This window comes from Haliotis rubra, unplaced genomic scaffold (assembly GCF_003918875.1).
Source record: "Haliotis rubra isolate DU_JTF1 unplaced genomic scaffold, ASM391887v1 Scf129, whole genome shotgun sequence".
Lineage (NCBI taxonomy): Eukaryota > Metazoa > Mollusca > Gastropoda > Lepetellida > Haliotidae > Haliotis > Haliotis rubra.
This window is the reverse complement of record NW_025765214.1, coordinates 1,578,152-1,601,422: the sequence shown is the minus strand read 5'-3', so window position 1 is coordinate 1,601,422 and position 23,271 is coordinate 1,578,152. Positions and strand designations below refer to the sequence as shown.

The 23,271-nt window shown below is 39.4% G+C and overlaps 2 protein-coding genes across 2 annotated transcripts; one reads left to right on the top strand and one right to left on the bottom strand.

Moving 5' to 3' along the window:
* Positions 1–2,128: 2,128 nt before the first annotated feature.
* Positions 2,129–14,984, bottom strand: LOC124266929 (RNA 3'-terminal phosphate cyclase-like). Its single transcript, XM_046701778.1, has 11 exons — positions 14,801–14,984; positions 13,352–13,452; positions 11,720–11,863; positions 10,787–10,910; positions 10,380–10,438; positions 9,832–9,973; positions 7,256–7,380; positions 6,006–6,064; positions 5,511–5,605; positions 3,435–3,539; positions 2,129–3,029 (listed from the first exon to the last, which is right to left on the bottom strand). Exons 1-11 carry the CDS (start codon positions 14,849–14,851, stop codon positions 2,943–2,945), a joined length of 1,092 nt encoding a protein of 363 aa, XP_046557734.1. The 5' UTR covers positions 14,852–14,984; the 3' UTR covers positions 2,129–2,942.
* A 1,397-nt stretch (positions 14,985–16,381) lies between these two features.
* On the top strand, positions 16,382–22,845 carry LOC124266928 (iron-sulfur cluster assembly 1 homolog, mitochondrial-like). The gene is given in 5 exon segments (XM_046701777.1): positions 16,382–16,479; positions 18,203–18,256; positions 18,498–18,527; positions 18,529–18,604; positions 21,810–22,845. Coding segments are annotated over 5 exon segments (393 nt in total). The 5' UTR covers positions 16,382–16,395; the 3' UTR covers positions 21,959–22,845.
* The last annotated feature ends 426 nt before the right edge of the window (positions 22,846–23,271 follow it).

Below are 23,271 nucleotides of genomic sequence, written 5' to 3'. Positions count from 1 at the left end.
ATGTCATCACTGATAATGTTTGTTGTGTAACACCACACTCATCAATATTCCAGTTATATGGCAGCTATCTGAACATAATCGACCAGAAATCTAGTGATCAATAGCATGAGCATCGACCTACACAATTGGGATACGATGACCCACCGACCATGTATGATGAGAAGGGTATGGACACTGGATTGGCTTTCAAGTCCTCTGAAACATCCCAAAGAGATGATGTTCGCGGACGGACAAAGCAGCCAAAGACCATCATAAACTGGATAAACCCAAATAACAGACGGACAAAGCAGCCAAAGACCATCATAAACTGGATAAACCCAAATAACAGACGGACAAAGCAGCCAAAGACCATCATAAACTGGATAAACCCAAATAACAGACGGACAAAGCAGCCAAAGACCATCATAAACTGGATAAACCCAAATAACAGACGGACAAAGCAGCCAAAGACCATCATAAACTGGATAAACCCAAATAACGGACGGACAAAGCAGCCAAAGACCATCATAAACTGGATAAACCCAAATAACAAACGGACAAAGACCATCATAAACTGGATAAACCCAAATAACAGGACGGACAAAGCAGCCAAAGACCATCATAAACTGGATAACCCAAATAACGGACGGACAAAGCAGCCAAAGACCATCATAAACTGGATAAACCCAAATAACAGACGGACAAAGCAGCCAAAGACCATCATAAACTGGATAAACCCAAATAACGGACGGACAAAGCAGCCAAAGACCATCATAAACTGGATAAACCCAAATAACAGACGGACAAAGACCATCATAAACTGGATAAACCCAAATAACGGACGGACAAAGCAGCCAAAGACCATCATAAACTGGATAAACCCAAGTAACAGACGGACAAAGCAGCCAAAGACCATCATAAACTGGATAAACCCAAATAACAGTCATGGATGGTCTAGATAAATTCCGGTCTCGGACACGCCGTGTTCAGATAAATACAAAATGGGTTTCGCCACTCAAGCAGAAGCCCATCTTCAATTATTATTTAACAATAACCAGTGAGGTTGCAGCTGCTATCAGACATACCAGTGAGGTCAGGCACAGACATTACTATGACAGGAATGGCAAGGCAACGGTCAGTATACCTGAGACCAACTGCACCAAAATAACATTTGTATGGGACACAATTATGCATATTGGGATCGTAAGACAAAATCCTTAAAAGCAATGTTAAATGCAAAAAATACATCAGCTTAATTCAATTTGAATATTCTCACACAACATGTCAGAGATAGTATATGAGAGATAAAATATACAATTTTTAATATGTACAAATGATGTATGTGTTAAGAATGCCGTAAAACCGGCTCAAGTCCAAATCTGGCCTCAATAGCCAGTGATATTGTATTGTCCTAATAGTGCTATTAGTTTTAAACTTTCCATGCTAGTTTTAATTCTAATTGTGATATTCTAGTTGTTTTACTGTCCTTCGTCGACAGTTTTTATAATATACATATATTCCACTTCAAAACTAACTTTGTTCTCATCACGATATGGCTGAAATATTGCTGGTGTGACGTTAAATTTTAACTCACTCACTCACTCACACAATAGCCAGTGGATGCTGTGAATCAACAACATAACATCGAACAGACCAGGTGGGGTAGCTTCTACCGCTCTGGTACCCACAGGCAGCAAGGACTGAGACATGCTTAATATCACTGCCCTCCAAATCACTACCATAAAGTCAGTTCACCACATATGCTCCATCTTCCATGAAGAGTGAGTGAGTGAGTTTGGTTTTATGCCGCTTTTAGCAATATTCCAGCAATATCACGGCGGGGGACACCAGAAATGGGCTTCACACATTGTACCCATGTGGGGAATCGAACCCGGGTCTTAGGCGTGACGAGCAAACGCTTTAACCATCAGGCTACCCCACCGCCCCTCTTCCATGAAGCTCTGAATAGGATTGGTCTTTAACTTGCTGAAACACGTCCTCGTAACCTCATTGCATAGCAAATTGTTCATCATTTACAGACCGCCATCATGTAGCTGGAATATTGCTGACTCTGGGGTTAAACCACAAATAAACAAAACACATGTTCCACATACATTCAAAATATAAGTTAGAATTTTCAAACAAATAATTCATGGTTGTGTAAAGCATTTATTTCATGATAAATACTTGAAAAAAGGACTAAACAATTAAAACAAAGTGGAACATTCTCAGTTCAAATCAACAACTTATAATGCTTTCAAAACAAATCTTCACTTACTGCATACATTATCATGAATTACATACATATTCATGTAATTACACCATTTGCTAAAATAATAATAAATACTGTTTCTTACACATGGTCTTTATGGCTCATATATAACACACAGTTTGTGAAAAAATGCACCATATTTACTTTGACAGACTAGGAGGAAACCCATTTTTGTCAGTTTTGTTGGTGAAGGAAACAAATCTGGACACCACCAAGTTGGTTAGCTGAGCCCTGTTTCAACTAAGACAACCAATTGTCCACAATTTTGGCTGCACTTAAGTTTATACCTGCACTATAAATAGTAGAGAACTCGGCTAGACATGTTTGCATGACTGTGTCTTATTACATATTAGAAATAACTATAACTGTATCAAGAACCTCTGAAGTTGTAATAATTTTAAGAGTAAATAGTTGTTGTACAATAATAGCAACAACATGTTCCACTGTACAGATGGACTTAACAGTAGGGACAAAACTGGTCTGCAAATCCTGTCATCCTAAATGCAGCAGTAGCACACATATTGGAGTGATCTACAGGACAGGACTGATGAATCCACCTTTACGAAGTGCACCAGACTGGTGAGTCTTCCCTTAAGAAGCTGAGAGTTTACAGGGTCCATTTCTTATTATAACACAGGTAGGTCTGTGGACGGCTGAAGCTTGTTACACAACTTGAACTATCAAACACGCATCATGGCAGCCTGCTGTTCACCAGTCCAATCCCTGCACATTCTATCACATTGGAGTTGTCCGACAGCTTCTTGATCTCGAACTTGGCCTAAAGAAACAGTAAAATCTGCTTTACAACATACTAGAAGCACTGAAAACAAAAGTGCTGTCAGTCTTACCCCCATTAAAATGTCCCGTTTCAACACTGAAGCACACTGTCTGCACGAGAAGTGCAATAATGTGGGTCCCATTTCACACTGTGATTTTACATCAACAGCCAAGTCCATCATCTTTAGTATGAACTGACCAAACACTCAAATGTATGAGTATTGCCTGCAAGTGATCAGGGTCCCCTTCCTCCATTTAACATCTACCTGGCAACCCACACATCCTTGATGCCAGCTGAGACAGCATGCATAGTATTCAGTTTTATTGACATGTAACAAGCAAATAGCTTATCTGTGTGTTATAAGCTGTGCAGAATGAAGGTGCTTGAGTGGACAGTGACTGCTACCTTAGTGAGCAGCTGGGCCACATGTATAGCAGTCTTTGTGTGGAGAGTGATGGGGCCACACAGCACCTCAGATTTCCCCTCCGCCAACGCCATCAGCAGGATGAACTAAATCAACAGATACAATATATTATGAGGGTGAGGCAGGGCAATATGTCAAATGGGTAAGGTGAGACAATAATTCATGGATAGGGTGAGACAAAATGCCATATGGGAAAGGTGAGACAATATGTCATGGATAGGGTGAGACAAAATGCCATATGGTTAAGGTGAGACAATATGTCATATGGATAAGGTGAGACTATATGCCATATGGGTAAGGTGAGACAATATGTCATATGGTTAAGGTGAGACTATGCTATATGGTTAAGGTGAGACTATGCTATATGGTTAAGGTGAGACAATATGCTATATGGTTAAGGTGAGACAATATGCCATATGGGAAAGGTGAGACAATATGCTATATGGTTAAGGTGAGACAATATGCTATAAGGTGAGACAATATGCTATATGGTTAAGGTGAGACAATATGCTATATGGTTAAGGTGAGACAATATGCCATATGGTTAAGGTGAGACAATATGCTATATGGTTAAGGTGAGACAATATGCTATATGGTTAAGGTGAGACTATGCTATATGGTTAAGGTGAGACAATATGCCATATTAAGGTGAGACAATATGCATATATGGGTAAGGTGAGATAATATGGCTATAGGTGAGACAATATGCTATATGGTTAAGGTGAGACAATATGCTATATAAAGGTGAGACTATATGGTTAAGGTGAGACAATATGCTATATGGTTAAGGTGAGACAATAAGGTGCTATATGGCTAAGGTGAGGGGAAAGGTGAGACAATATGCTATATGGTTAAGGTGAGACAATAGACAATATATATGGTTAAGGTGAGACAATATGCTATATGGTTAAGGTGAGACAATATGCTATATGGTTAAGGTGAGACAATATGCTATATGGTTAAGGTGAGACAATATGCTATATGGTAGGTGAGACAATATGAGACAATATGCTATATGGGTAAGGTGAGACAATATGCTATATGGGTAAGGTGAGACAATATGCTAAGGTGAGACAATATGTATATATGGGAAAGGTGAGACAATATGCTATATGGGTAAGGTGAGACAATATATGGTTAAGGTGAGACAATATGCTATATGGTTAAGGTGAGACAATATGCTATATGGGTAAGGTGAGACAATATGCCATATATGGTTAAGGTGAGACAATATGCCATATGGGAAAGGTGAGACAATATGCTATATGAGACAATATGCTATATGGGTAAGGTGAGACAATATGCTATATGGGTAAGGTGAGACAATATGCTATATGGGTAAGGTGAGACAATATGCTATATGGGTTAAGGTGAGACAATATGCTATATGGGTAAGGTGAGACAATATGCTATATGGTGTAAGGTGAGACAATATGCTATATGGTTAAGGTGAGACAATATGCTATATGGGTAAGGTGAGACAAGGTGTCATGTGTGGGAGAAAACAACAGCAGTGATGTCTTTCCTGTGATTCACATCTTGAGTGAGTGGGTGGTTGGGTGAGTGAATGGGCTTGGAACAGTAATCCCAATAAATCATGGCATCTCATCTACATGTGGGAGGAAAAACCAAGGTGATGGAGGTATCAGACGTTTACCCATTTCTGTGTACCCAGGAGCAGGGTGTGGACAACGACAATGGGGCAAGACAATGGGGCCCAACCAAACCCATACTTATTCTGGCTCTGCTCCTTACACAACTGGTCCACCCCTGCTCCAAGTCACTGTGATAATCTCTTGTTCAGCTTCAACGTAAACTAGCCTCACTTAGGCTCTTCTTTATTTAAGTGAACAATAAAACCTGTGGATATCTTTCATTATTTTCAACATTGAAACAGACAATGAAGGGATGTTAATGGATTTGTATCACACCATTTACACAAAGTAACTATCATATTTAGGGGAAAAACTATTTGGGAAAGTCCCATTGATGAAACAAACACAACATACAGATAGAAAATCAACATAGAGTTGCATTAGGATAAGCATCTGACTGACCTGATCTTGTAGATGGTCGTCAACACATCCCCCATGAGCCAGGTTATCAAGCAGCATCTGAGCAGCATCTGTCCCCACCTTCTCCGCAGGAACACCTACACAACACATAACATAGAACCATGAGGGGAATGAGCCAGGTTGTCAAGCAGCAAATCTGTCCCCACCAAATTAGAAACTCTCAGCATTAGGAACACTTGTAGATGTGGTGATCAACACACAAGCACATCTGAGCAGCAACACCTACACAACACATAACATACAACCATGAGGGGAATGAAACCTGGGCTGTAGGTGTGACAAGCAAACACCTTAACTACAGTACTAAACCACTGCCCCCCAACTCACAAGTGATGTAGGACCTACAAGTTTACTACCTTGTCTCTCTCTCTCTCTCTCAGAGAGAGAGAGAGAGAGAGAGACACACACACACACACACACACACACACACATATTGAGAGACACAGAGAGAGAATGGTGTAGACAGCATCTGGTTACCTTTCTTTCCCAAGGCTGATCCTGCCAGGAGACATCCTGTGCTAGTTTCCGCCACGATTCTGAAACAAAGTTACTTATGTGAAGGTCAATGTCCAGAGACATACACAAAAGTATTTTCTGCATTTTTCAAAGCAAATTCATAAATCAATTTCATCATGACATCAATACTTTTTTCTGACATTGTTAGTTCATGCATGATTCAAATCTCAAAGTGAAACAACAGAGGTCACTACAACAAAGAAGGCAACATAATAAACTGGCTTCTGATGTACTAATTGGAGGCAACCTGAAGATTAAGCTGATGTTACTAAATACTAATAGCCAAGTTGAGTAGATTAGAAGCATGTTTTGTCAGAACTTAGATTTCGACACAAATGACTTGGTCTTATGAAGCTAATCACATTGCAGAAACAGGACAGTGTTTTTTTTTCTGTAAATAAGTCCTTCCTGACCTGCTAATGAGACAATTCCTGTGGTATGGTCACTGCAGCAGAAACCGACCGTGTGGAATAAGGTGAGCTTAACTGATAAACTCTGAGGTTATCAGCTAGTGTGTGTAAACAATGCTTTAGAACAATCAACATTCTAGTTTTCTACATAGCAGATTTTTGTCAAAAATGACATTTCCATAAGGAAGCTCAAACAATATAAAATATCAAACTTGAATTCTGTAAGCAAGTATCTTACAGCCACAATTGCTGGGGTAACTGAAACAAAGTCTCACAGGAAATGTTATGTTTCAGAGATAATAGATAAAAGCCAAAATATATAATCGATCTATGGCAGAATTGACGGACAGACACTTACAGATCAAGTGAGAGTAAAATTAGGAACAAACAGACTACTATGCAGTTGTTTTTCCTTCCAAAATGTTTTCAACTATAAGGATACCGACGAAACCTTCTCTTGGCCAATGAATCCATCTCTAACCGTTGGTGAGTATCCATGAGAAGAGAGAGTGAATTTAGTTTAATGCCGCTTTTAGCAATATTCCAGCAATACTACGACAAGGAAGACCAGAAATGTGCTTCATACATTGTACCCATGTGGGGAATCAAACCTGGGTCTTCTGAGCGACGAGTGAATGCTTTAACCACGAGATTACCCCATCATCCCACCATGATAAGATAATGGAATTACTGAAGCCGAACTTCAGACCTGATCTAGTAGTTTAAATGTGGACATTTCAAAGAAATACACATAAGATGCTATGTAGTCCCCTAAATCATATCACAATCATTGTAACTCACATGATGCCAGTGCCTGTACCCACAGCAGCATGTTCTGGTTCCTTGACAACATCCTTGCTGATAGCTACATCCTTGTACACCTGTTGGATGGTGTCCACAGCACAGCGGGCCATTATGTCAGCTACCTGATGGGATATATTGACAGTTACTAACTACAGCACAGCGGGCCATTATGTCAGCTACCTGATGGGATATATTGACAGTTACTAACTACAGCACAGCGGGCCATTATGTCAGCTACCTGATGGGATATATTGACAGTTACTAACTACAGCACAGCGGGCCATTATGTCAGCTACCTGATGGGATATATTGACAGTTACTAACTACAGCACAGCGGGCCATTATGTCAGCTACCTGATGGGATATATTGACAGTTACTAACTACAGCACAGTGGGCCATTATGTCAGCTACCTGATGGGATATATTGACAGTTACTAACTACAGCATATGGGCCATTATGTCAGCTACCTGATGGGATATATTGACAGTTACTAACTACAGCACAGTGGCCATTATGTCAGCTACCTGATGGGATATATTGACAGTTACTAACTACAGCACAGCGGGCCATTATGTCAGCTACCTGATGGGATATATTGACAGTTACTAACTACAGCACAGCGGGCCATTATGTCAGCTACCTGATGGGATATATTGACAGTTACTAACTACAGCACAGTGGGCCATTATGTCAGCTACCTGATGGGATATATTGACAGTTACTAACTACAGCACAGACAGTTACTAACTGGGCCATTATGTCAGCTACCTGATGGGATATATTGACAGTTACTAACTACAGCACAGTGGGCCATTATGTCAGCTACCTGATGGGATATATTGACAGTTACTAACTACAGCACAGTGGGCCATTATGTCAGCTACCTGATGGGATATATTGACAGTTACTAACTACAGCACAGTGGGCCATTATGTCAGCTACCTGATGGGATATATTGACAGTTTACTAACTACAGCACAGCGGGCCATTATGTCAGCTACCTGATGGGATATATTGACAGTTACTAACTACAGCACAGTGGGCCATTATGTCAGCTACCTGATGGGATATATTGACAGTTACTAACTACAGCACAGCTGGGCCATTATGTCAGCTACCTGATGGGATATATTGACAGTTAACTACACTACAGCACAGTGGGCCATTATGTCAGCTACCTGATGGGATATATTGACAGTTACTAACTACAGCACAGTGGGCCATTATGTCAGCTACCTGATGGGATATATTGACAGTTACTAACTACAGCACAGCGGGCCATTATGTCAGCTACCTGATGGGATATATTGACAGTTACTAACTACAGCACAGTGGGCCATTATGTCAGCTACCTGATGGGATATATTGACAGTTACTAACTACAGCACAGCGGGCCATTATGTCAGCTACCTGATGGGATATATTGACAGTTACTAACTACAGCACAGCGGGCCATTATGTCAGCTACCTGATGGGATATATTGACAGTTACTAACTACAGCACAGTGGGCCATTATGTCAGCTACCTGATGGGATATATTGACAGTTACTAACTACAGCACAGTGGGCCATTATGTCAGCTACCTGATGGGATATATTGACAGTTACTAACTACAGCACAGTGGGCCATTATGTCAGCTACCTGATGGGATATATTGACAGTTACTAACTACAGCACAGCGGGCCATTATGTCAGCTACCTGATGGGATATATTGACAGTTACTAACTACAGCACAGTGGGCCATTATGTCAGCTACCTGATGGGATATATTGACAGTTACTAACTACAGCACAGTGGGCCATTATGTCAGCTACCTGATGGGATATATTGACAGTTACTAACTACAGCACAGTGGGCCATTATGTCAGCTACCTGATGGGATATATTGACAGTTACTAACTACAGCACAGTGGGCCATTATGTCAGCTACCTGATGGGATATATTGACAGTTACTAACTACAGCACAGTGGGCCATTATGTCAGCTACCTGATGGGATATATTGACAGTTACTAACTACAGCACAGGGGGCCATTATGTCAGCTACCTGATGGGATATATTGACAGTTACTAACTACAGCACAGCGGGCCATTGTCAGCTATGATATATTGACAGTTACTAACAGCTACACTGGGATTATGGATATATTGACAGTTACTAACTACAGCACAGTGGGCCATTATGTCAGCTACCTGATGGGATATATTGACAGTTACTAACTACAGCACAGCGGGCCATTATGTCAGCTACCTGATGGGATATATTGACAGTTACTAACAATTTGTGCTGGTTATCGCTCACAATATGCAGATCGATAATCGGAGGTCACAATTGATGGAGGTGAGTAATTGATCAATAACAAATTGTAACCATAAACACCACCACAAAACTCATGTGGGCAAAAAGGACACAATCATAACATTGTGCAAACCAAACAAGCACTGATTAATCCCACGATCAAGATGATTGAGGAGACTTCCTTTTGACACACAACCAAGTATATTGTTTATATTACCCATCGACAATCACTGACACAAGCAAGATCGATCGATTCACTAGGTTTGCTTACCTTTATTGTCAGAGCCCCTGCAACAAATGACCTGATGTTCACTTTGGTTACTTCACCTCTGGTTGTCATGGAGACTGGTTTGAGTTTCTTTGTTGGATATGATGTAATCTTCACTTCACCACCTCCCTTGGGATAGTATCCTCTGATAACACACAAACATTGACTGACTGACTGAGTTTGGTTTTACGCCGCTTTTAGCAATATTAGCAACATCACGGCAGGGGACACCAGAAATGGGCTTCACACAATGTACCCATGTGGGATTCGAACCCGGGTCTTCGGCGTGACGAGCCAACGCTTTAACCACTAGGCTACCCCACCGCCCCCACAAACATTGAGTAACTGTTGACACACATATGATAATCTGAACAACAATGCTTGGAGTGTACACAGGGATCTTGGAGGAAACTAGGGAAGAAAGCTATGCAAGTTTGAAGCAACACTTAAATATTTGAAGAGAATTAATGTATCAGACATCAAAAATGTTCTTAACATGATATAGGCAACATATGAATCTTGGTAAACAAACCCATTCTAGTAAGAGTTACCTTCTGCGTATATCACAGTCAGATGTCATCCCAAATTCTTCAGCCATTGGGTTAAACACCTGTGGGGACATGAAACACAGATCATATCACAATCATTATCAGACATGCTAATTACAAACTTGATACCCATGAAGATCAGGGTTAATATTGGTCTTCAGCAACCCATGCTTGTCGTAAAAGGCAACTAACGGGATCAAGTGGTCAGGCATGCTGACTTGGTTGACACACATAATCGTATCCCAATTGCGTAGATTGATGCTCATGCGGTTGCTCACTGGATTGTCTGGTCCAGACTTGATTATTTACAGACTGCCGCCATATAGCTGGAATATTGCTGAGTGCGGCGTTAAACAACCAATCAAACAACTGAAACTTTAAAAAAAAGTATATGGCGAGATCTAACTGACCATTATTGTGTAGTCCACCTGTGGCGCCATTTCGGCGTTGGTACCCCCTCGCAGACTTAGGACACTCTCCCCATCTCCATACAGCAAACACGGCATGGCAGCCTGCATCAACAGGCAGATACTCCTGGAACAAGACAATCACCATGGTAACAGCACAATAAACATTCAAACTGTGAGCGAGATGAGTGAATGAGGTGAGCCATAAGCAATGGCATTCTCTTCATGAAACAAAAATGGCAAAACATACATCCCGGAGGAGACCTTTATATCTATACACGTCACAGAAATGAAACAAAACTATATACTTTTCACCAAGGTACATGCAGGGAAAGGGAGGCAACCCTACCTCTCAACCTGTATTCCAACCAGGCAGCCAGAGCTTACCTGTTCCACATGTTTGACATTATTCCATACTATGTAATTCAGACTATTTATCAATAAATAATCCACATCTCTTTACTACACCATTGCTCCATTACTGACAATGTAAATGTCACATTTACCTATTAATACTGTTTTACAAAGAGATAGGTATTGAGAGTTACTGAAATACACCTCTCTATCCTGGATAAGTCAGTCATTGCCAGGCAGCAATGTCCCAATGGTATTACAGTGCAGGTAAATAACTGTGTCTTGAACACATTGTGTCAACTCCATACTTATTTGTCAGTTCTTACAACAAGCTAGGGGGCATTAGGGTAGCTTTGTGGTTAAAGTTTTTTAGCTCATTATGCCGAAGACCCGGGTTCAAATCCCCACATGGGTACAATGTGTGAAGCCCATTTCTGGTGTTCCCCGCCGTGATATTGCTGGAATATTGCTAAAAGCGGTGTAAAAGTAACCTAAACTCACTCACTCGCTACAACAAGCAAGATGTAATGGGAATGTTCTACTCTAGAATAACAAAGGGTTGAAACTACGAAAAGTGCTGACCCTGCTGTTTTCGTGTCTGCTTGGTAGGACCCTCCCTTGATGGGTCCTGGGTGGAACGTGATCTCTGTTGACCCCACTCGGTCTCCGGTCAGCTTCCCACCACAGATGTCCCTGATCAGCTGTAGACCCATCAAGTGTTGGGGTCTGCAAGGTCAGCTGGCTGAACCCTACTAATCTCACAGATGTCCCTGATCAGCTGTAGACCCATCAAGTGTTGGGGTCTGCAAGAAGGATGAGGCATTAACAGCTGAACCTTCTACTAATCTCAGTGGACTGAAGTAATAAGTGATCAGCCTGATGAACAGCAATATATGAAGTGCCTCCACTTAGTAACAGCTGCCCTTGTCTAGAGAGAGGTGCGGAGAAATCTGGATGAATGTCCCCTTAAAGATTATTGCACTTATATTTATACCATGCCACAGTTTGATATGGAAACGAGACAGACAGGTAAACAATTAGTCTATCATACAGACAGGGAAACAATTAGTCTGTCATACAGACAGGGAAACAATTAGTCTGTCATACAAACAAAAACAGTCTGAAACAAAAACAGTCATCCCTCGCCATAACGTGGGTCTTGGGGTCCATTGATGACACCACCAAATACCACCCCACCCCCCGCATTATTAGACACTCATGTTATAGTAACTTGTACATAACAGGGTAATAAGTAAAATCATATTTTCCATGGATATAACAGAACTGCTATTTTGTGTATTGTGCCCAGTACAAACTACACCCAATATAGCCTATGCAAGTCTAGAATATGTGGCAAGTCTTGATCACAACAGTTTCTGAAAATGAAGAAAGTCTCTGGGGTCCTTTTTATTATTTTTTTATCATATGATTTAGGAACTGTTTGGTTCTGTAAAATGTGTTCATTTCAGAGAGTAGATGTTAGTCTAGGAAACAATAAGTACAATCCTTTAACATCTATCAGTAAGCAAACCATCAACCTTCTGGTCTCTGTTCTAAATGATGGAGGCTGTCTGGTGTTGTGTGCATGATTTGAAATCACCACATTAGTGTAAGATTACAAAGTAAAACAAGTTCCAAACTACTCTTATCTCAAACTTGTTCAGCTATATGGTGTTAAACAGTGTTGAACACAAACTATTCATTCTCATAGTGTACACAGATAAAGCCCACACTAACTCAACATTAACTCATTTAGTTTCACATCAAAGACATAAATACAATTCTACATGTCTTACCCCACTGGTCATATGAACATAGAAGTTAGTACCCATTAATGCCGAAAGCCAAAACCTGAAACTTCATAAATTTCATCTCCATGTGCTATACAATCAGTTTAAATATCATCATAAATTCATCCAGATGATATTCATAAATGTAACATTGTAAACAGAGCAACTTCTTTTTATTCTTTACACAGCATTTCAGAGCTAAATCTTGCTCCTTCATCACTTCGGTGAGTCAGTGCACAGAGTTAATACATATAGATAGAGCATGTTTACACATGGCAAGGTGGGAGAATGTACAAAGATAACAATATAATGACAAAGCCAAGAGAGCTGTGTTGGTGTGCATTAATGTACAAAGATAGCAACATAAACATAAAACCAATTAGATAGGACTAATGTAATCCAGCAGGTTATTCCTGCTTCTCACCGAAGTCCTGGATTGCTTCTCCCAGCTCGGATGTTGTTGATGGTCACAGGCTGACCCAGCAAACAACTCAGTGCAGCAGAGTTACGCAGGATCTGCCCTCCCTGGTGAGAGAACAATACATCTTTGTAAGAGACCCTAGGGTGGGGACAGGTCCAAATTTTCTACCCGGGTACCCCACCCCCTATTACCCTACCATACCCGGATACCCATTATGTTAATTCCTGACATCAAATTTGCAAGAAATGGCAATATATTCTTCAGCTCGGAGGCTAAAATATCGAGTTTTTCAATATCTTAACCATGTATTATATTCAAAAGAAGTAACTGTAAATTATGTCTAAATCTTCAAAGACAATACAACGTTTTAATCATGAAAGAGTAACATATTATATTGTTTAATCTATTAGTCACATGACCATAACGGGCCCGGGTATTGAGATGAGTACCCGGGTCCAACTCATTACCCACCCATCCCGGGTATCCGGGTTACTCGTCCCAGCCCTAAGAGACACTGTTCAATGTATTCATGGTTGTTACATTTACAAACCTACACTCCAGTCATATGTGCCAATGTCTTGAGTAAGGTGTCAGATTGTGGTGAGTTTTTAGATAAAATGTTACTATCACCATAGAACTACATAATTTATCAACATCCTGCTCCAGGTTCAAAGTTTCATTTTTCACAGAAATCCCAAATATGGCATTGATGCTACAGTGTAATGTCACAGTCAGCAGCAGTATTAAATCTTTATGATATATGTCTGAGAATAATAGTTCTGGGCCAAACAATCCAGTGATTGGCATTACAAACATGATGAGGAGACATGCATCAACCAAGTCAGAGAGCCTGACCACCCAAAACCGTCAGTGCCCCCTTACAAAAATGATGGGTTGTTGATGGCCAATTCTAAACCGGATTTCCATTGGGAACCAGTTTGGAACACGGAAAGATTTCCGCCTGTAACCCCCGTATTTATTTCTAATAATTAATTCCCGAGAATGTTTTTTATAAACAGCCTATACCTAACCTTAAACCCTAACCCTAACCCTAACATCTAACCCCAAAGCTTACCCTAAACCCTCCAAATAATCCTAATAAATAGAATACATTTCAAGTGGGCGTTACGGGCGGAACTCTTACCACATATATGACAGAGTTAGACTTAGTTTAAAGCTGGTGTATGACTAAAATATTCATGAATACAATGTAAAATATCCTGACAAAAATATGCTGACACAGGCATAAAGACTTGTAAATAACCAAATTGTCTAATATTAGTTACATGGCCCTGTGTTTTAATAATGACGACATTAAATAAACATGGCTTGTAGTGAAATTAAACTGTTAAATTTGGTTCTGAGTACCAATACTCACTCAAAACATTAGATAATGCCAAGTGTGCCAAGAGATGTGAAAATTACTTCCAAATATTCATTTTCCTTACTCACCCCTTCTAACATGCCACCATCTATAACAATGACATCTTGACATCCTGCCATAGTTATTCTTGGCAAGTTATACAGTCTGTGGAAAAATTTATTCGTGGTCAGAGTGTCGGATTTGTGATGTCTTGTGTCATCGATGTGCAATCACTCCAGCAGACAGAAAACGTGGACTTCTACTTCCTGTTTATTTCGGCATGCGCTGTAAACAGATTCTAGCACTCGTTTACAGGCGATATAAGTTCTCCTACTAAACGTTATGCGAATCTACACTTGTCGGCTCGACATCACTCTTCCTGTCTTAGTCCACGTTCTCTGTCTGCTGTAGTTGTTGTTATTGTATAGTTATTGGATGACACATGAATACAGCCCAGGTCTAGGATGATTTGGAACAGACCATTAGTGTTCTGTGTGCCATTATAATATTTAGAATCCATATAGATCTATATTTACATATATTTAATACGATTATATTTCTGGTACAAAATGTTTGTGTCTGCTTCACTTGGTGGTCAAGTGGATATAGTAGGAATGCAGCTGGAATATTGCTGAGTGCGGCATAAAACTGAACTCACTCACTCACTGAAAGAGATAACTGGGCCTAGATTTTCGAAGCTCTCTTAGTGCTAAGATAGTCGTACGTTAATATATTAATGTATGGCGTAAAACTTACGACTATCTTAGCGCAAAAGAAGACGTTGAACCTCAAATCTAATGGACTGAATCATCACATTATAAACCTATATAACGCGATTGGTCCCAGTGGTCGTTGCTATTATTAAACAGTAAAGAGAAAGAAATGTTAATATGTCTTTTGTTACATTTTCTTATGTTGATTCTTTCCCTGTACAAAAGCAAATATTAGAATGCTAGAATCCATGTAGTCGCTACAGAGCAGGTAGCCTATCTGCGTCATTCGTGTTCGGTTCTGACACCTAATGAGTGGATGTTTGTTTGGAGCTGGTAATTGCAATGAAAAGTCTCTCAAATTTGGTCAAAAAGGTGATCAAATTATTATTTCTTCATAAAATATCATACAGAAATATTTCTGATAAATGTTCCATTAGTAAACTGATAAGAGCAAAAGTAATATTCCTGTATAGACAACACTATCCCTATTGCGTAGATTGATGCTCATGCTGTTGATCCATGGATTTTCTGGTTCACAGCCATACAGCTGGAATATTGCTGAGTGCAGCGTAAAACTGAACTCACTCGCTCACTGAAAGAGATACGTACGTTAATGTTAATGTATGGCACTTACGACTATCTTAGCGCTAAGAGAGCTTCGAAAATCTAGGCCCAGTGGCCCCTACATTATCAGGGATACTCTACCCCCTTATATAGTCTCCCTGCTATTATTAAACAGTAAAGAGAAAGAAATGTTAATGCATGTTGTTATTTTCTTATGTTGATTTTTTCCCTGTTTAAAAGCAAATATTAGAATGCTAGAATCCATGGTAGTCGCTACAGAGCAGGTAGCCTATCTGCGTCATTCGTGTTCGGTTGGACACCTATGAGTGGATGTTTGTTTGGAGCTGGTAATTGCAATGAAAAGTCTCTCAAGCAAAGTGCTTTGCCCTTCGTTCAACAGAAACAAGATGGCCGCCAGGGCGATTGGTCGGGCCACAGTCAGAGCTGTCACATCAAAACGGCTTATACCTCAACGAGCTCCGCTTGTTTTGGTAAGAGGGACATATTGTAGTTACACATTATTCTATTTTAGACTGCTTTTTATCTTCCTAAGTTATCCAGAGAGTTTATAACATGCTTCGGTGAGGTCAAAATATCGTTCTCATTTGTTATTATTCATGATGAAATGTTTACGTAACTTACGTGTCTCACATGACAGATAGAAAGCGTGTCTGTGTATAATTGTAACAACATTAAGGCTTGATAACACCTGGCATGACATGCATTTTTGTACCGCCTGAATCCTGTTGTTGCTTACAAGATAACCAAACTGATTCTTCTTTGAAAGACATTCAAACTGGTTCTGTCTGCATTTAGCGTGTTTTACGATTTCATTTTCTTCTCCTTAAATAAAACTTCCTCTGAAAGTAGTGACCCATTTTCTCACAGAAAATCTTGTAAGACACCAGTGATCATTCCTGGATTTGATTAACAGGGACACAAGGGGGAAACAACACAATTTACACGAAAATGCAAAGTTTACTGGTTCATGGATTTACGAAAATTGCTTAAACTTTGACTCATACTGCTTGTTTTTATGTGTTCACACATGATATGATTTATTTCAAGCCAGGGTCATGTTTGTTATAGTTTTTCTTTGTTTAAAATCTATATTAGATTGCTCTGCATCCATGTTCTTGCTCATTGACACAACAGTAACTTAATTAGTTAATATTATCTTCTAAGGCTTCATGAGTATTAACATTATTTATTGTCACTGTCAACACCAAGGCTGCAGAGCAGAATAACATGGGACAATTATCATTAGTTCTTAAGCTTTATGGAAAAGCATCATTGTAGCAATGTTGTTTGTTATTTTTTATTTCTATGGTATTGAACATGTTCAAGATGTCCATGTTGATATGGCAGAAGCTTGCTGACATGGTGCAAAATAGGCAGTTTATATAAGTTTATGATGATGATGATCTGGTGTGCCTATTATGATAGACTGCTCTGCTAAAGTACATATATCATGTAGATTGCCATGATGATGTACAATCAATGGGATAACAAATATGCATCAAACCTGTTTTGTTTTTACTTTGGAGTCCATATTCAAAGTTAATTTACTATGAAATTCTTTTGTTGCCAATTTGAGATGTAGACATGGTAGAAGTGTACTCTAAGTCCTACTAAGCATTAAATGATACACAGCTGTACCGATGCATCATGAGTTTTTAAGCACCCGTGATACAGAATGGGTGTTTTTCTGCTTTGATACAAGATGATACACTTGCTGAAATGTTTACTTTGCTTGCTTAATGACACTTCCGACCTCAAATCTTGTCAGTCAAATATTGCAATAATATTGTAATCATTGTTTCAATTATACTACAAGAAAAAGCCATGAGGAATGTGGGTCTACAGCTATGTTTTCCTAGCAAACCTGCTCTGAAATATTTACAGTCATGAAGTGTCCATGCATTTTGGCTTGAATATGTGTATTGTGACCTATGTATCATCATGTTGTAGCCTTGCTGTATCATTTCACACGTAAACCCTACAGTGGTTATTGACACCCTTTCCTTATCATGCTTATGGGCCCCAAATGTAACACCTTGAGTGATAGTTACAGTAAGCAAATGAGGGCTGCTGTTACCACAGCTACATTGCGAATTATTTCAGACTTAAATAATAGAGCCTTTATTTAGAAGTTACATTTCAGATGAAAAAAGGGTGTCTTATTCCTTCACCTGTTTATTCACTTTCTTTCAGACACAATCTGCTGTCGGCAAGTTGAAACAACTTATGGAAAACAAGCCAGAAATGGTATGGTGCTCTGAATTTATCCTTCATAGTCCCTAAAAAAATCGTAATTTATTCCATGTAACATATACACATTCACAGGTTCTAGACCTGTGACTCAACATAAGATCCTTGATTATCTAATGTATCTTCAGTGATCATGTGGTCTACCCACTATGCCATGGAGGTGATCCAGAAATAATTGATATTCTCCTACTTGTTACACACATGCTAGTCTCTCTTGACTGTGAAACCTTGATTTCAGATGGGCGTGAAGATAGGAGTGAAGACCCGTGGGTTGTAATGGACTGTCCTACACGCTAGACTATGTCAGTGAAAAGGGGAAATTTGATGAAGAGGTCGTTCAGGATGGTAACTATTCACATTCTTATCTTAATCATGGTCATGAACTCCCACTGGATAGAGTCAAATAATAATAATCTGAAGGGGAAGTTTGTTGATGGTCGTTAAGGATGGTAACTATTCACCTTCTTATCTTAATCATGGTCTCCAAGTCCACTGGATAGAATCACATAATAATAATCAGGGCCCCGTTTCACAAAGCTCTCGTAAGCCGAAGATCTCGTAACTTTCCTCATAGCATTCGTACCTCCTGTGTTACAGTATAGGAGGTACGAATGAATGCTACGAAAAAAGCTACAAGATCTTAGGCTTATGAGAGCTTTGTGAAACAGGGGCCCTGAAGGGGAAGTTTGATGAGGAGGTCATTCAGGCTACTGTTCACATTTGTTTCCTAAATAATGATCACCAAGTCCACTGGATAGAATCACATATGTCTCAGGTGTGACAAGTTAACAGTCTTTATTACCTACGATGGCGAACATATCGGGGTTCATATTTTTCATATGATGCCCTAGGGCAAAATATCACTTTGTCATGGTGACGTGACATCATGAACAAGGCTATGACATCACCTTTCTTCTGTGACGTTGCGTTCTACATGCGGCGACGGCGGGTAGCCAGCCTGTGTTTGAAAGTAGATTTGGGTTTATTTTCCTCAATTTGACGACTTCGGTAATAAACAGAATATTATATGAGTGCCCATATCATACTATATTTACGACACTCGTGTCGTAAACATAGTATGACATGGGCACTCATATAATATCCTCTATTTATTAGTTATTGTTGTCGGAATATATATGTAATATTTTTATTGGAAATGCAGTTTCTCTTCCATACTCATAAATCAGTGGACAACAGTTCTTGCTATTCTCGACCACTCACTTGCCTCGATGTGTCCCAGTCACTGTGCTATAGCTGGAATATTGCTGCAGTATTGTGATGTCCATGCAAGCTCATTAAAATCAGATCATAGTGCTCTGTACTGCTAAACAAAGCTTTGTGTAGCAGCAGTGAGGTCTAAGATCTGATTTGAATGTAATCATGGAGACAGGATTGAAAAAACTGTCCTAGAAATGAGTATTGTTAAATATATATACATTATTTATAATGAAATCTTTTTCTCACATAGATATACTATGAACAGAATGCATGTTTTTGACAATCGACAATGTAAATTACAATGTGTTCAGATGTAGGTCCCCAAATCAATACCACACAGCTGTGATGCCTGTTGTGATGTTCATGATACTACCATAATGAAACAGCCCCATTATTTAACCATGGTGTTACAGATAAGGATATTCAGATAGTTAATATTGAATTGACACACTTTGGATGAGCTGTCAAGCATGACTGGCAGTGTTTAATTGTGTTGTAAGTGTATAGCTGTGTGTGGTGTGTACTGATTGGTTGAAAAATGTTAAATGTACAAACTGGAAAATCTTGTAGATTATTTATGTTAGTTATAGTTATGTTAAGTTACACTGTTCTCAATAAATATGTTACAAATCCGAATAATGTATTCAGCCAATGGCTACATGAATATTACATCCATTATATGCACTAATTATCCAGATGATGCACTTGTTGTTTTATTCATGTTTTAATTCTACATGTGTATCAATTTGCCAAAATATTATCTGACCTTTTGCAATAGATCTGTTTGGTTCTAAATTAAATTTGAGCGTATTGGATACTAAACGACACAATCAAATCTGATTGGAATTTCATTGTAAATATTTCTATAAACAAGGCCTGTACTCAGGCAGTAGCATTGTGGTGAAACTACAGCAGCTGCAATGCTTTCGATCTTGTTCATGATAGATCAACATAATGGTGACTTCTTTGAGGCATTTAGAAGTTGAAGCAATAAGGAAGGATAACAATATATGGATGGACAACTTCTTTATTATAGTGAAAGCAGTGTTTTGGTGTAAGCACTCACTTGTTTGATGATGGTGTTAAAACCAACACCGAAATGTTACTTTCACTGTAATAAAGAATTTATTCATCCAGTCATGGTTGTCCTTCTTTATAACATGCTAACTGCAAAGTTTCACATGATCCATGAATTCTGCGTATGTCTGAACAGTCTTTATCCCCAAAAGTCCTGATCATGTTTATTTGGATTCTGAAGCAGAAAAGGCAAGTTATGTGTATTTTGAGGCCAACAGGTCCATAATACATTTGTGTTCCAGGGTGCCGTTGTACAAAGCGATCTTAGCGTAAAGGTGACCTAACTCATATACCTTAACATAGACTTAAGGTAATCTTTGCGCTAAGGTTGTTTTGTACACCGGCACCCTGATATATGATGTGTGATATAAGAACGGACTTGGCCAATAACCTCTATTTATTCCAATCCGGGGCGGTAGGGTAGCCTAGTGGTTAAAGCGTTCGCTTGTCACGCTGATGACCTGGGTATGATTCCCCACCAGTCTAAGTAAACTTAGGCTCAGTGTTATTCGTTACACTGCTATACTGAGTCTAACAAGACCTAGTAGAAGGTCGTGTCAGATAACCTTTTCAATTGACCAATCAGAACACAGCTGACCAATCGCGAAAATTGACATTCGCACATACCTTTTGAACTTTTACCTCGAAAAAAGTTTGTACCCGAACGATTCCGAATGCTATTTTCCGTACGATCGCTTCCGACTGATGCACATGGAGCACGCCACAACCGTGAGTGAACAGTCTCTGAAAATAGCGTTTTGTCAGTATTCAAGGTTGTCAGCTTGCGGGAATATTAGCTAATGATAACCTTGTCAACAGAAACCCCAAAGCGTATATACTGCAGGTCAAATATCTGTGTTTCATGAGGGTTTTCGTTTGTTGGGAGATCAGTGTTGGCGACCGGGAAGAGAATATCCATTTTGTAAGTCCCGCCAAACCCTAAATAGTAGCTGTTGTCTGATTGGTTAAATCCTTTCAACCGTCTTGCGTTTGATTGGACGATCATAGGTTGCTCAAAAAAGGTTAGCTGACGCGACCTTCCACAAGGTTTTGTTAGACTCAGTATAGTGGTGTAACGAATAATACTGAGCCTAAGTTTACTTAGACTGGATTCCCCACATGGGTACAATGTGTGAAGCCCATTTCTGGTGTCCTCTGCCATGTCATTGCTGGAATAGTGCTAAAATGGCGTAAAACCAAACTCACTCACTCATTATCCCAATCACAGAACACCACTTCTCCCTCTGTATTCCAGGTGTGAAGGTTTACATCGACTCCAAGGCTCAGCTGACGCTGCTGGGAACTGAGATGGACTTTATTGAATCAAAACTGTCTTCAGAGTTTGTGTTCAACAACCCCAACATTACAGGGACATGTGGGTGTGGGGAGAGTTTCAGTATATAGTGACGAGGATGGGTCGTGGAAGGAAGGAGGCCGTGTTCTCATATGGCTGGGATCTCATTGTGCACTCAAGTCAGCTGCTTGAGGATTCCTTTGTAATGTCTTTCTCAAACAGTTGTTCAGCTGGGTGATATTAGGTGTGATTCTTTTGTATGCCGGGTAATTACTTCAGTATTTAAGGGGAAATATGTCAGCTTGTGTGAACTGCAACAAAATATTAGTAGTTGAGATATTACTTCAGCTGTTGAAATTAGTGTTTTTAGACAGTTTTAGACAACGCCAGTGGACGGACAAGGGTTTTAGCCTGGTCTACTTGATCCAGACCAAGTGTTTACTATGTATACAGTTTCTGTCAGTTTTATCCAGTTCTTACATATTGCAAAACTGAAGCATTGAGAATAGCTTCGAATTAAAGCTCTCAAATGTTTCTAGTCATTGTAGACTATCAAAAAGTACAGTCATTGGATTTATGCTTGACCTCAGTACTGTTAATTAGTTTCAAACTGGTATGAATTTTGAAGGCTGTTCTTTGTTTTGTTATGATAACTTGTTCAACCATATATATGCCAAAGCTAGCAAAACATTTGTTAAGGAATTTGATGTTAAGATAGTTATGACAAATCAGAGTATGCATTTATATCTAATCTGAATGTTCCTTCCACAGTTGCCCACAAACATGGCTTAAAGAGTAGCCAGAATGATTGTGATGGCGTGAGTTAGTTCAGGTGTGGGCAAGAATTTTCTGATGAACACATAGTAAATTATTTCTTTTTTTGTAAATATGGAACATGCATTTGTGTTTTCTGAATGCAGAAGCTGTGCAAAGTGTGAAGTATGAGTTGGCATGTTGGTACAGAAAGTAGGGTTACTGACATCACACTTATAAGGCTGCATGTTGGTACAGAAAGTAGGGGTTACATGTTGGTACAGAAAGTAGGGTTACTGACATCACACTTATAGAGGCTCTGTACATTTGTGTAACTGGGGAAACGCTACCCCAGAAACATTATTTTCATGATTATATATGTAGAATTTGTCTTCTTCTGGAAACGTCCATCAGATCACATACAAATATTGAATTTTCAAATTTTGAGACAATTTGCATTTTTTTTGTTAATTATGTTAAGGGTGTGTAAAACCTGACAACCTTGAGGCTGAGAATAATCTGTGTGTGTGTGTGATAGTACAAAGTTTCATATATTGAAACTACCGGTTTCATTTTAGTCAGTATGGTTACGAGGTGTATGTGTGATTGAATGAAGCTGAATGTGATGTAGACAATACTAGACAATTATCCAAGATATCTGATAGAACTG

What these genes read in the sequence shown, in the direction of transcription:
- LOC124266929 (XM_046701778.1), bottom strand. Translation starts at nt 14,851, where the DNA reads ATGGCAGGATGTCAAGATGTCATTGTTATAGATGGTGGCATGTTAGAA. An exon ending in GCAGACACGAAAACAGCAGG is followed by an intron (nt 10,911 to 11,719) that starts GTCAGCACTTTT and finishes GTCTTGTTCCAG; the next exon opens with GAGTATCTGCCTGTTGATGC. An exon ending in ATCAGCCTTGGGAAAGAAAG is followed by an intron (nt 5,606 to 6,005) that starts GTAACCAGATGC and finishes TGTGTTGTGTAG; the next exon opens with GTGTTCCTGCGGAGAAGGTG.